Source organism: Triticum dicoccoides, chromosome 4A (genome assembly GCF_002162155.2).
Source record: "Triticum dicoccoides isolate Atlit2015 ecotype Zavitan chromosome 4A, WEW_v2.0, whole genome shotgun sequence".
NCBI classification, from domain to species: Eukaryota; Viridiplantae; Streptophyta; class Magnoliopsida; order Poales; family Poaceae; genus Triticum; species Triticum dicoccoides.
Window position 1 is genome coordinate 55,701,867 of NC_041386.1, and position 14,583 is coordinate 55,716,449.

At 41.5% G+C, this 14,583-nt stretch overlaps 2 protein-coding genes and 1 long non-coding RNA gene across 4 annotated transcripts; 2 read left to right on the plus strand and 1 right to left on the minus strand.

The window, feature by feature from the left end:
• Positions 1–362: 362 nt before the first annotated feature.
• Positions 363–5,841, plus strand: LOC119284935 (microtubule-associated protein 70-4-like). 2 transcript variants are annotated; one of them, XM_037564122.1, is made up of 10 exons: positions 363–659; positions 2,696–2,781; positions 2,934–2,999; positions 3,273–3,443; positions 3,552–3,722; positions 3,831–3,986; positions 4,067–4,213; positions 4,298–4,369; positions 4,461–5,111; positions 5,417–5,841. In XM_037564122.1, the coding sequence occupies exons 1-9, from the start codon at positions 554–556 to the stop codon at positions 5,064–5,066; spliced, it is 1,581 nt and encodes a 526-aa protein (XP_037420019.1). In that variant the 5' UTR covers positions 363–553; the 3' UTR covers positions 5,067–5,111; positions 5,417–5,841. The 2 variants fall into 2 exon arrangements, 1 of the variants encoding a protein (XP_037420019.1); XR_005139286.1 differs by having other exon boundaries at positions 365–659; positions 4,461–5,124.
• LOC119284936 lies at positions 3,286–7,928 on the minus strand. The gene is made up of 6 exons (XR_005139287.1): positions 7,822–7,928; positions 6,830–6,944; positions 6,433–6,729; positions 4,525–4,713; positions 3,524–4,207; positions 3,286–3,417 (listed from the first exon to the last, which is right to left on the minus strand). It is a non-coding gene; the product is annotated as an uncharacterized LOC119284936 (long non-coding RNA).
• A 2,310-nt stretch (positions 7,929–10,238) lies between these two features.
• On the plus strand, positions 10,239–14,130 carry LOC119283407 (CCR4-NOT transcription complex subunit 9-like). Its single transcript, XM_037562967.1, has 9 exons — positions 10,239–10,427; positions 11,080–11,154; positions 11,386–11,475; positions 12,133–12,175; positions 12,326–12,432; positions 12,722–12,817; positions 13,398–13,609; positions 13,700–13,769; positions 13,901–14,130. The coding sequence occupies exons 1-9, from the start codon at positions 10,239–10,241 to the stop codon at positions 14,015–14,017; spliced, it is 999 nt and encodes a 332-aa protein (XP_037418864.1). The 3' UTR covers positions 14,018–14,130.
• The last annotated feature ends 453 nt before the right edge of the window (positions 14,131–14,583 follow it).

Genomic DNA, 14,583 nt, shown 5'->3' on the forward strand with positions numbered 1-14,583 from the left:
AAACAACACCCGGACATGTGAACCAAACTATGCAATGCAGTGCAACAGTTGGACCCATCAACCGCGTGCACCCTACCCCGGCCGTGGAAAGGGTCGCCAGAAACGTGTGTCGCTCTCGTGCCAGCTCCGCGCGCGCGCTGCGGTAAGCCGGCTCCAGGGCGCGGCTCCATGTGCCTCGTCCCTGGCCCCGCCCGGGCGTGCGTGCCATCTCCGGTCTCTTCAACCGCACTCCTTCCCTCCCTCCCCCAGTCAACCTCGCCCTGCGCGCGCGCGCGCAACCCCAAAGCGCGGGGCGACAATGGGGTGCTCCTCAAGACACACTAGCCAGCACCATCGGTCGAGCACCATAAATCCCAACCAAACCCACCCACTACTCTTCGTGTGCAGCAACGCTTCCGTGTCTTCCCCGTTTAACCCTTTCTTTCTCCCCGGCCGGCAGTACGTAGGCCGAGAAACTGCTAGCCTCTCCGTAGCTAGCCTTGCTAGCTAGGTGTGTGTGTGTGTGTACGTACCTACCTGCAGGTTCCAAGAGAGAGGGCCGAGAGAGAGAGACATGGGTAGCTTGGGATCCGAGGTCGACCATGGCGGCAGGGAGATGTTCCATGGCCACGCCGACCCCGTCGTCGACGAGCTCAACAGGCTGGAGAATCTCCTCAGAGGTTTGCTCCATCATCTAGCTACTCTGGCTTTGATAATCCAGGAGCATACATATATGCACCTCACAAGGCTGAGACCAGCTCGAAGTGCAACGGTGCATGTATGCATGGTGAACTGGGGCTTTACCCATGCATATTAATTAATATGGGTACCATGTTGCCAAGCAAAAGAAGTGGCTGGGCAGTAGGCACCCATGCATATTTGAATCGAATTAAGAGGCATGCAAGTGTTGTAGGAGTATGTTTGTTGACGAAAACCTCCTGGGATCAGAGAGGTTCTGGTTGAACCAAGCTTACTTAGTTCCTGTGAGCATGCATGCGTGTGTGTTATGTTATTGATTGACGAAAACCTACGACATGAACTTTTGTATATTATCGTGGTGCAACTTTGCTTGTGTGGTTGTGTGAGTGCTAATTAAACAAGATACGTTTTTCTTAGTTATTTGTCTATTTCACTTTCAAGTATCTAATCCGAGAGGAAACTTGGTTTACATACTCCCTCCTTTCCGGTTTATAGGACTTATCTCAAAATTTTAGTTTTTTCATTTTATAAGACTCAATTTGATTGTTTTCGATCACATGTTCAGACTTCAAGGTACATTAAATCATTGTATGCAAGTATTAAGAGAAAACTGACCAATGAATACATTTTATGCATGCATGCATTGCAATTAATGCATTCGTAAACATATTTTTTTGAGGAAAACAAGAACATTAATTGAGTGCTTTTGCAAACTACAAAAAATATTCCACCACTCATCATCTACCTTGGTTGATGAGATTTTTGAATTGAGCCTTATAAACCGGAAAGGAGGGAGTATATATGTATCCAAATGATCTCATAAGTGCAGCAGTACACATATAGCTGTGGACGTGAGGTGTTGAACTTCTTAGTAAATAGGGAGCAGATTTTTTGATTTTTTGGCCTAAGTACCACCATATAGGAGTATAATATAACTCACGATTAATTTACTTATGCAACACGTATTGCTTTGTGACTTGTGACACACTATATGCTGCATGCTCAAAATGGTTTTAGAGAAATCGTGCATAAAGCCAGCTTATTAATTGGCTACTACATTCTTGATGCAACTCAAAAAAAACTTTACAAATTAACAGCAAAGCAGGCTAAATTAAGTTCGATATCTTCTCAAAATAAAACATTTGTCTTTCTAAGACGTGCTCTTGGGTCTCGGCATATCTGGTTTTTCTTCAGCCGGGACAAAATTAGACGGGGACCACCAAAAAGTAGGCTACAAGAAATTGCCCAGATTCTAAGATACAGGTGTGACAAAACAATAGAATTTCTAACATGCTTGCGGTTGGTAGGATGTCAGCATGACCGAGAATTAATAATTTATAGTAGGCATAGTTGGCAGGGTGCAGATTTTGGTTAGCACTGAAACTGCACTCTGCAGGTTAATCGTCACCAGATATTCAAGCCAGACACTTGTGCCGACAGTACAGGGCGCTGTTTCTGTTCTGTTACCTGTGTGAACTGTAAGGTGCACAGTGCTAAGTAATCTTGCTGCTTTCTACTGCCATTCGGTTTAAATGTGATGAACCTTTTTATTCTGAGCACAGAGCTGACTCGCATAACCTACACAACTTTTTTTGACAACTGAATGGGCACATGAAGCCTCCTGTTTCAAACTTTTCCGTTAATAGTGGATTCACCTAACATGTTTCTTAAGGAATTCCATGCCAAACTTGCAATAAATAGTACTCCAGCAGGCAATGTTTTTCACCAAGACTCCTCCTTGTTCAAAGCTGTTACTGTCACCCGTCTCATTCAACCACTATATGCTGATTCAAATAACTTCTGTTTCACTCCGAACAATAGGAGAAACAAGCTAACTTTTTCGCCAAAAAGTGAAAGGAGCAATAATTACTTACTTTTTCTTCTATATAAGCTTTCCGAGGAGGCTTTACACCCCGTAATGTTTACCACCAAAATATTTGTCTTCTAGAAAAGAATATTCATGGAAGGAGAAAAGAAAATATGATGCTCGTATAACAACTGCCGTCTGTTCCTGCAGAAAAGGAACGAGAACTAGGACACACACACAGTGAAATAAAAGGTTTGAAGGTGACAGAAGCTCTGAAGGACAAGGCCATTGCTGAGGTATAATTTGCTTCACTGGTCAGCTTCCTTGAGTTGTTTACAAGTTAACTTGCGCTCTGTTTCTTCTGAGCTTAAGTTAGCAAGTTAAGTTAACTTGTACACTGCTAACTGGATGCAACCTGGACTTAACTTTACCTGACGTCTGCATTCAGCTGAGCAAGGAGCTGAAGAAACAGGACGAGAAGCTGAGCATCCTGGAGAAGCAGCTTGAACAGAAGGTTGCTTAGTACTTACTCCTTCCGTTCCTAAATATTTGTCTTTTTAGAGATTTCAAATGGACTATCACATACGGATGTACATATACATATTTTAGAGTGTAGATTCACTCATTTTGCTCTGTATGTAGTCAGTTGTTGAAATCTCTAGAAAGACAAATATTTAGGAATGGATGGAGTACTTGCGTAGCTCATTTGATTTGACATCAAATCAACTAGCTCCATTCTTCTTCCTTTTCCGGTTACATGACGGGTAAATTCAATTTGATATGACAGAATCTGGATGTGAAAAGGTTATGCAATGAGCGCAAGGAAGCGTTGTCTGCACAGTTCGCTGCTGAGGCATCGCTCAGGAGGATCCACTCGGCCCAGAGAGATGAGGAAGTGGTTCCCTTTGATGCCATCATAGGGCCCCTGGAGTCTGACATCAAGAAGTACAAGCATGAGGTGCACACATGTGAAGTTTGATTCGTCACCATTTGAGCAGAGTGATTAACAAGACCTCCATAGCTGCATATCATGCTTACATGTGGTTGCTCGTTTGGTTCTTGTCAGATTGCGGTGCTCCAGGATGACAAAAAGGCGCTTGAACGGCACCTGAAGCTCAATGAGGCGGCGTTCGTTGAGGCTGGGGACATTCTGCGTAGCGCACTCGAGAGAGCGCTGATTGTAGAGGATGTCCAGAACCAGAATATTGAGCTGAAGAAACAGATGGAGATCTACCACGTATGTGCACACAACAATCCATTATCGACATGGCAGCCATACCTCATTTTTCTTATACAATAAAACTTGCATAACTGAACCTTTTTTCTTGTTTGCCTGAACCTGCAGGAGGAGAACATGCTTTTGGAGAAGAGCAACAGGCAGAAGGTCCTGGAAATTGAGAAGCTCACCCACACCGTTGGTGAGCTTGAGGAGTCCATTCTTGCCAGCAGAGACGTTGCCAACGCTGTGCACTTCTACCAGAACCAGACTACCAGATTGAATGTAAGTGAGATCGATGTAAGTGTTCAGAAGTTTGGGTCGATCCCATTCTAGTTTGTTTCATAACGATCTTTAACTTTTAGGAGGAGAAGAAGACGCTCGAGAGGGAGCTGGCTCGAGCTAAAGTCTACGTCAACCGTGTGGCGACAACAACAGCAAACGAATGGAAGGACGATGCTGATAAATTGATGCCGGTTAAGAGGTGGCTGGAAGAACGAAGACTCCTGCAGGTACAGAAAAAAGGGAGTGAGCACATACATAATGCCGCTGCAATCCCATTATCTAAATTTAAATATGTCATATCGATCATCCAGGGAGAGATACAACGGCTGCGCGACAAGATAGCCATAGCAGAGAGGTCTGCAAAGGTGGAAGCCCAACTTAATGTAAGAAATTCTGCAAGACTATCCCGAGCAACCATGAGCACTCAATTCTTACATTGTTGTTTCAACTTCTATTGCTTTAATTCTTTCAAAGGATAAACTCAAAAGGAGACTGAAATCTTTGGAAGAGGACATGAGAAATGGAAAGCCCAACACACCTGCCAGTGATGCCAATAGGAGAGGCACTCCGAAAAGATCAACATCTCAACCAAGACAGCCAAGCACACCCAGAATGTCACAGCAACTGGCTTCATTCGAAGGCATTGTTGACAAGAGAAGACCAACATCCCAACCAAGGGCGGCTGTGGGAGGGAAGGTGCTGAAGCAACCTAATTCGGACACCGAGCCTGCAGAGAAGACGAGAAACATTAAACAACCTGACAGCCCAAGAGTGAGAACTGCTGCTGCTAGAAAGGAGCGTCCTGTGAGAAATCACCTGTGGGCGACAAGAAGTAAAGTGACCAGCGATGCTGGCAAAGAGAACAAGGAGCAGAATCCAAATTACAAGCCACATTCAAGCGCTCCACATGAGCAGGGACATGATGCCACAAAGCCACAAGCTGTAGTATTTGATGCGAATGGAGACTGTGGAGTTCAGCGCAGTGAACATCACAAAGACATGGATTTGGAGAACTTGGATGACAAAAAGGCGGATGCTTCGAATGCAGAGAGTACTCAGGGTGGCAACAGGGGAAACTAAGGAATTTCGTTTGCAAGAGGAAGCCAAATACAAGGGTGAAAACAGTTATCATGTACTGGTAAGTGATCTCCTCTAGTGTTTGCAGACACTCCGAGAAAAGTATTTGCAGACATATATTGTACTTTTAAACAATTCTATTACTATTTCTTGGAATTTTAAACAATTATATTACTATTTCTTGGAATTTTAAACAATTATATTACTATTTCTTGGAATTTAAAACAATTATATTACCATTGCTTGACAATTATCGGAAATTTGTAAGATTATGGTTCAAGGGATACACAGGACCAAAAATTACACCTGAGATTCTTTGGATCTAAAATCGTTCCTTTCTTTGTTTCATACAGGTGCAACATGGTAATTTATTTCTAAGAACATGTATGCCTCTCTGCAATATTCTTCAACTTGGGAGATTGTTTGAACAACAAAACCAGCAGGCTATGTTGTTCCGTTTCTTTATTCTCGCTTGTACAGCAAAGCAATTTGTGCCTATAAAAAAATACAAATGCAGTTTGTGGTGTTTTGAGGAAAGGCTGTTTAAAATAAGAAGGTTGGTGCTGATGTAATGGGACTGGGAACAATACAAAAAGAAGGGATGTTTGTGTCTCTACTTTGATTTGAATCTATGTTCTATAACTACTATGGTTGTTTCCATTTTCCGTCCCTTTATTCATGTAAAAGATCAGTCCATCACTGTCCCTTATGACGCTGGATTTGAATGTATATTGTAGATTTGTAGTCAGAGATTCTTGTGGAATTTCTCTGTTTCATACTACACCATTTTATTCAGAATATCTTCTAATTTATTTATTTATTTAGAAAACTTCCTTCTTTTTGTTGCACCAAAGGTGTGAAAACTTCGTGAAAATGAAAAGTGCTCATTGGCCAATTCTAACAGGACAGCGAGCATAGGAAACATGTAAACTCAGATTAAGACTAGAAATTATTTAAAAGCCAAATTCATATAAACATGTCAGAAAGCAGAAATTATAAGATGTGCCCATTTGGCAAAAGTGGAGGGAAAACAAGCGACAGTGAAATGGCTCTCTGGTGACAAAATGAGTACAAGGCAAATTAAGAGCAAGTACAAGATAAATCTTTCCCTTCCAATGAAAATCAACATAATATATTCAACAGCGGCCAGTCACCGAAAGAATACACAACAATGATATGAGAGATAGTTGTTTCAGGGAGAAAATATAAATTCACTAGTTAAGGTTTGCAAACAAACTCCTCTAGCAAGGACACATTGCTTCACTATGAGTTCAGGCTAGCGCAAAGTTAAACATACGGAATATTAGGTTCTGGCTTCATACTTCTCAAAATTGACAGCAGTGCATCTAATGAAAGGCTGTGATGTTACCTTATGCACATGACACAACTGATTCTGAATAACATGTGTATACTGGAAAGAAAACCCAAGTCAAGTTGTGTTCCTGCCTACTCCACCTTCCCCTTGGAATCATAACTCACTTGAGAAGATGCTGGCTGGTTAATACTTGCTTTAGCATTCGCTGAGAAGGTGCATCAGGTTGTGGCTCTTGGCGGGGAGCCTCCTTCATCGCAGAGTATATGTAGAAGCCAATCACAATATTAACCGATATGACAGCAAGGAACCCACTGGCCAGAGTTTGCGCTGAGGATGAAAGGTGACTAATACCTGACAAAGGAGTGAGATGTTGTTTCCTTGCAAACGTATGCACTTCACTTCCATAGAAAAGATGAAGAACATCGTAACATGAAAGGAACAACAAGCAAACCTGGAAAAATCTGGTGGCAGAACCCACACATAATTGCAACTGGGGCATCCACATGAACATCGATGTAACAGCAAACTTAGTTATTACTCCAGACATTGCTTCTCCCAATGGAACACTGATACAAAGATAAGATGAACAACACCATGAGTTTAACATACAGCTAACTGCGGGGATACTAGGACAGATATGATCTTGTAAGACAGGTAGAACTATCTAACAGAAGTATCATGGTTTCCAGGGGTGCAAGCAAGGAAAGTGCGTGCATATCTCGTACCCTATCAGTGCTAATTTTGCCACCCACTACTACACTAGTTGCATAGTTTTGCAGGACAAGCAGGCCACTGCTTGCATCCCTATGAATTGCAGTTATTGTGCTCAACATCCTAATCAAGCAAATACATCTCATCTGCTAGCCAATATTGAGAGTTGACACTGGTAATTACCCATACCTAACGGTTTCTAACCATCCAGCATTGTGAGTTAATTCTCTGAAATTTCATACTTTTCTACTTCATGGCATTTTTGGTTCTCTTCCTAGCCTAGATTTTGGGCAAGGCAAAGCTGGGCAACTGAGGTTCAAACTGTCTGGTCGTTTTGCCCATCAACTGCTACTTTGTTATAAACCAAAATTATATTCTCCTTGCAATTGCTTGTATTTCCGACGATTAAATCTACCAAATATTAGGCCCCCGAAGAGGATTAATATGAAAATACAAAATCGTCCCATCAAATACCTAAGTAGAAGCTTCAGAGCCTTCGATCGACTATTAATCTCGGAGCACACCAACTGAAAGTAGACTGGTCAAATTGGGTCCTTTATATCAGAGATTTTTTTTTGAGTGTTTATATCAGAGAAATTGGCAGTAAAACTTCTCCGGAATACAAACTGTCACACGAACAGATCGAATTTTTTTTTTGGAATACGCACGAATACATATCAAATATGCAAGTGCTGAAGCAGATCTCTACCGGCATGGGAGGAGGTGCCTTACCTGCTAGGCCGTAGATGAGCGACGGGCGCCGAGCGGCCAGGAGCCCGCGGCCGCGCGCGAGAACCCCCGCTCCGGTGAGGCGGAGGCGGCGGCACCGTGAAAATTGCAAATACAACACCATGTTTTTCTCTTTTTTTTTGTCACACTTGCCTTTTTTCTCCCGGTGTGGACACTATTTTTTTTTACTTTCCGTCTGTTCATAAAAAACCATAGTTCAAAGAACATAAGAAGCAATAAAAATTACATTCATGTATGTAGACCACCTAACGACAACTACAACCACTGGATCAAGCCAAAGACGTGTTGTCGTCGTCGCTCCTCCCTCACTGAAGCCGGGAAAAATCTTGTTGTAGTTGCCAGTCGGGAAGTTGTTATGTTAAGGTCTCAAAATACCAACACACCATAAAAGTAATTGTTGTTGCCGATAAGGAGAAGCGTAGATTAGTAGGATTCAATCTGTAGATACACGAACGCACACGAGTGAAGACTGGATCGAAGTAGATCACCCAAAGACAAATACCGAATCGCGCAAGATCCACCGGAGGCACACCTTCACACGTCCTCTAATGACGATAGAAGCACCACCGGAACAGGAGGCTAGACATGGAGAATCTTATTTTATCTTCAAAGAGCCGTTGCCGCCGCGTCTTTGATCATGGCGGCATCCTTCTTCGAGTTTTGTCTTCCGGGCTTCGACGCCCCTCAAGTTCATCCGTTTGGATGTAGTCCGTGGAGCTATGTTGTAGATTCCTGCCGTTTTCTTTGGGTGGTAAGGTTGGGGTTTCTCGTCATGTGATGAGATTTGATGTCTGGTGCTTCAGATCTACTCCCTCCGTCCGCGAATAAGTGTACTTCTAGCCTTTGTTCTAAGTCAAAGTTTTAAAATTTTGACCAAATATATACAAAAGAGTAGTAACATATATGACATAAAATTGATATATTATGAAATTACAATTCAAAACGAATCTAGTGATACTAATTTAGTGTCATAAATGCTGCTACTTTTCCCTATAAAGTTGGTCAAAGTTTTAAAACTTTGACTTAAGAAAAAAACTAGAAGTACACTTATTCATGGACGGAGGGAGTATGTAAGAGTTCAACGACAATGACTACGCCTCGAGGGCGCTGGTCCTTAGGGACACGTGCACGAAGACTTTCCGGCTGTTATCGACAAGGTCAAGCCGGCTACGGTAGGAGGCGCCATAGCGGCGCGTCGGTGGCTCGTTATGTCGGTATTAGTGGTTGTTTGGTGGCCTTAAAATGTCGATGCATTTTTTATTAAGTTTTAGGCATTTTATACTTCTGATGAATTTTTATAATAGATTTGACCCTATTCGAAAAAGATGCAAACTGTTTATAAAAAGCACATGCTAAAAAATCTTAAATTTAAAATACCTACATGGCAAAAAAGGTCATGGTAAAAAAGAAGAAACCAACAAAACAGTACAGTGGACAAGGAGGATCATACATGGCATTGCATATTATAGTTAAAAAAAGACATACAAGGAATTTTCCATGCTTTATATTTTTGTTTCCAAAAGCATAAAAATCACACACAGGAAATTGCCATGATAAAAAAATTGACATGTTATTAAAAATAAATTTGTCATGTGAAAAAGTAGAAAAAGATTTCCTAAATCGCCATGAATAAGTGATAACATTTCCATGAGAGCATTACAAAAAGACTTAAAATTAACATGTTTGGGAGACAACAATGTTATTAATTTGCCATAGGATCAAGAGAAAATTTATCTAAAACTGGCCATGGGTACAAAGCAACTAGACACATGAACATTACAATTTTTTTTTGCCATTTGAGAAGTTCAAAAATTATAAATTTTTCATGTATATTTTTAATTTTTTTGCCATGTATCTAAAACTAAAAGTTGTATATTTTTGCCATCTAGTAAAAAGAAAAAAAGAGAGGAGAAACTAAGATCCAATACAAGCCTCCCGGGTGGAGACTTGAGGCACTAGCCAATGCAATGGGCAGGTATGTTTCGATAGGACTGAGAGCTGCTTTTGTGTTCTACGAACGAGTTTCAGAGCTGACGTGTCACCTCTTCTCTGCGCCAAGATTGGTGCGACGCATCAGACGGTCAATGAGGCATTCACGCGGGGCAGCGAGATTTGTGACATTCCCAATAACATTTTCTTTTAGATTAATAACATTTTTGTTTTGATAAATATTGTCTCAAAGGTTTGACTGGAGAAGAGATCCGAATTACCGTCCCCGTGCTTTCAGCAAATAAATCCATCCTAATCCGTTTGGGTCATTCCATCCAATTCCAACTCCTATTCTCGTGCAAGCAATCGTTCGTCACAAAAAAAAAAGCGATCGAGGTCATTGCTGAAGGCTGGGCCGATCGCTGTTTCGCCGCTCTCGTGCAGTGCCGGTTGCAGTTGGTGCGTCCGCGATGGCGACGGCGAATCTGCAGCATTCCCTCGCCGTACCCCCCTCCATCAGGACGTCTCCCTCGCCGATCGCCGGCGGCGCTGCCGTCGTGCAGGAAGGCAATGGCAGGGACCTGGAGTCGGCGGAGCAGCTGGTGCTCGACCTCTGCGACCCCGCGCTGCGCGAGCACGCCCTATTGGTCATCTCTAAGGTTCCGTCACGTGCACTGTCTTTCTAGGGTTTTAAGCCTTATACAATGCAAGGTGCTTAAGAAAGATACTTGAAGAAATAAATCAGATTTTTCTTAAGCATCGATGCTTATTTGTACAGGGCAGATGCATAATTAGACGTCTCTTCTCTAAAAATAGACACTGATGCTTCAAAAAAATCTGATTTATTTTTTTAAGCACCTGGCATTAATTGTACAAGGCCTTAGCGCCTGCTAGCTATTGTTGTATATATATAATCAATTTGATCAGCATGTTAGCAGCACTATGCGCAAGGGCATCGTTACGGGAACAAATCTATTTGCTTATAGATTAGCTCAAGCACAATGTCAACTTTATACTGTGTCTACACTTATATAGATGTAGAGTTGCTAGGGTATGAAAATCAATTTATGCATTCATCGCCAATACGGTTGTTTTGATGAGCTAGTTTTATAAAACTTATAACTTACTAACAAGTAGTTTATCAACGGCTCTTTTGTAGCTAATTCAGAACAATTATGCTCAACTTTCCCCTAAAAATTTATGCTGAACTAAGAACTTGCAGATTAATTGCATGCTCAGTCATTAACAACTAATGCATTTTGCGAGGCAATACTATTTCTTATAAGTAAACCTTCCATTAACTTTTTCCAGAAAAAGGAGATTTGTCAAGATGCGTTGGCCCCACTGTTGTGGCACTCGTTTGGTACTATTGCTGCTCTACTTCAGGTATATGTTTTTAATTCATTTGTCCTCTATGTTTATGGCATGCTTAAATTAAGAATGAAAAAGAATGAGAAGCTTTGAGCCTACTTATTCTTAATGTTTTTTTATGAATTGATGATCTGTTCCTGAAAATGTGTGTGTACTTTATTTCTTCTGTTATGTCCTTCAAATTTGCCGAGGTTTCAACTGAGCTTTCTAACTTGCTATATTTTGGCAATCTGGAAACAAATGCAGGAAATCGTGCCGATCTATCCTGCACTTGATCCTCCAACTTTATCACCAGGTGCATCAAACCGAGCCTGCAACGCACTTGCTCTCTTTCAGGTACATTTTGATTTATTTTTTTAAGATAAGAGAGGTTCAGGATAAAGAAGAAAGTTTTGTTGTTGTCTTGCATACTAAGAAAAAGCAGAACCGGGAAGTCCGTTCTGTTTATAAGGTTCTAACCTAAGAAACGATATTCTTATCTTGGCTCATTTTTTTTTGGAAAAGGAGGATGACCCCCGGCCTCTGCATTTGGGAGATGCATCATGCATGCAGCCACTCATCTTGGCTCATATATGAGCCAAATAACTAGAAGTTCACGATCAATTAAATCTCTAAGTTCCTAAATTCTTTATAAAAACCGATCCATGTAGAGAACAAGCAAAAACACACATATGTAAAATTCAGTAAAATTTAAAATCATTTATGATCTGGACTTACTTTTAACATAGAAAATTCTGTGATTTTTTCCTTGGCTCGCAGAATATCATTTGCTTAACAAGATTTATGTGTGTGATCTATTCTCTACATGCTTGGCTCTTTTTCACAATTTTCTGAAAGTCATGCTATGTTTCTTCCCTAAATTATCATATTGGGTTCATATGAACCCAAAATCAGAAAATCCGCTCTGAGGATTGATCCCTTTAAGCTGGTTAAGTTGATGCTGTCGTTGATGTGTCTAAGTTTTATTTTTTGTCATTTTAAATCCTTTTGCAGTGTATTGCATCACACCCCAAGACAAGGATGCTTTTCTTGAACGGTAAACAAGCACATCCTTTAGCTTATCAAAGTTGTCCTACACTCTGGAAGTGCACTGCCTCCAACCCACACCCCAGCTATTTGTAATGTTTTTTTCTATATTATTCTTGCTGGCTATTCACTTACTCTCTTCTTCGTTCTTTTTTTCCAGCCAATATTCCAATCTTCATGTATCCCTTCATGATTACGAAAACCAACACAAGACCTCTTGAGCACTTGCGGCTTGCCAGCTTGGGTGTTATAGGCGCTCTTGTTAAGGTAACCTACATATGGAAGTTTACATGAATTAGTAAATTCACTATAATGTATATCCAACTCTGGATAAGAGTACTAATTCTGTAATACCGCGTCAATGGATATTCATGTTGTTATTATTCCAAACTTGGCTATTGGAACTATAAAGATGGGGCTTCCTTATGTGGAACGAAAACATAACTAATCTTATAACTTGATTATAAGAGAAGGTGATGATTGTATCTGCATGTGTTCATCAATACTAGCTACTATGCAAGTGAAATCTAACTGATTTACCTTGTGATACATGCAGACCAATGATCCTGGAGTTGTCGAGTTTCTACTGAGAACTGAAATAATTCCTCCATGCCTGTTTTGCATGGAGAACGGCCATGAGCTGTCAAAAACCGTATGTACCTAGCATCTCAGTCCTCACCTACAACAATCCTCATTTTCTGATCGCTCTATAGATCTAGCACTAGCAAAGGTGAAACTTCTTTAATGTTTTTTGTCTGAAGGGTATATGGAATATTACACTACCATCAGTTCACGTTTTGGTCAGGTCCAGAATGTAAGCTAGACCGTACATTATCCATAGTATCTTGTCAGAAAACAGGCTTGTTCTAGTGGGATCCTAACACCACCTTACAGTTAATAAACCCAATGGATGGATTATCGTAAGAGGCCTCAAAAGAAGTTATTTGGTAATCCAGCAACTATTCTTGCTGCTAATTTCAGTATCTGACGATCATAAGGTTTTATCAGTTACCACTTGAACCTGACGATTTATAACGTTGTCGAAATGTAAATATGCCAACTTTGCTGTGACATGTCTCACTGTATAAACCACACAAGTTGAACATGAACTTAAGATTTGTTCAGGCTTTCTAGGTGGAATTCGAAGTTGAATTCTAGGCAACAAGGTTATACTTCTAAACAAGCACCGCCGTCAACTTCAGTTACACTGATTTAGTGAAGTTTATACGCAGGTGGCTACCTTCATTGTCCAAAGGATTATCTCTGATGATCTTGGATTGCGTTACATCTGCACCAACGCTGAGCGTCTGCTTGCTGTGGTCCAGGTTTTAGCGCAGATGGTAAATTCTGAGCGTCTGCTTGCTGTGGCCTCTGTTCAGCGTGATCCCGCAAAGTTGGTCAAGCACGTTATCCGGTGTTTTCACGGGTTATCAGCTGATGCCAGGTTCGTGCTTCCATCTGTGTGTTACATGATGATTCTGCGTCTATCTTTGATTCACATGCACCAATTTTATCCTTTGCCAATCATGCGCAGGGCATGCGCTGCATTGCAAATCATCCTCCCTGACGTGTTGAAAGATGGGATGGTCGAGACGTACCTTGTCGTGAGTCATGTCAACCCGTTGGTCATTACCTTTCCATTATCATCACAAAAATGACAAATCTGGAGTTGCCATCAAATGTATATATTTATTGACTGCTAAAATTTAAAAAATATATGTTGTGAAAAACACAGGATGACCTTGCAACAAGGCGCTGCCTCCAGCAACTGCTGCATAATGTGAAAGTGGGAGGCGTGGGAGGAGCTCCTCAGCCAGGCCTGGATCACATGATGGGGATTTTAACAATTTAGCTAGTTGTTGCAATTCACGGTAATGATACCTTGTATATTCTGTGAGTTGAAAGTAGGTTTTTTGCCATGTCAGATCGACATTTTTAAGAAGAAAAGAAAGAGGACTTGGTCATGCTCCAATGCTCGTCCCTTTTATCTACGTGGGGCCCTTCAATTCTGAGCAAGGCATGTATATCTAATTTAGGCAGCATTACGTTTTCATGAACATTAGAAGTTTAGTCCCTAGAAATGAAGGTACAATCGCTCGTTCCTTCTGAAACTTCTTCGCTGCCGCTGTTTTAGCCCCAAGTGGATCGCTCGGCTTGCTCTGCATCTTTCTACGGCAAGCACGCGAGTGTTGATTAATGGCTCACCAGGGGATCAATTCTGGCATGCCCCTGGGCTACGTCAAGGGGATCCCATGTCTCCCCTCATGTTCGTAGTGGTTACGGATGTTCTGGCGGCCTTGTTCAGGAAGGTGGAAGAGGTGCCGCCTTGAGGTATTAGGCAAAGGCTCTTTTTTTTTAATAAAGACATCCAAGGGGCATTTTAAATCTGACTAATATCGAGGAAAGCAAATGCCAACT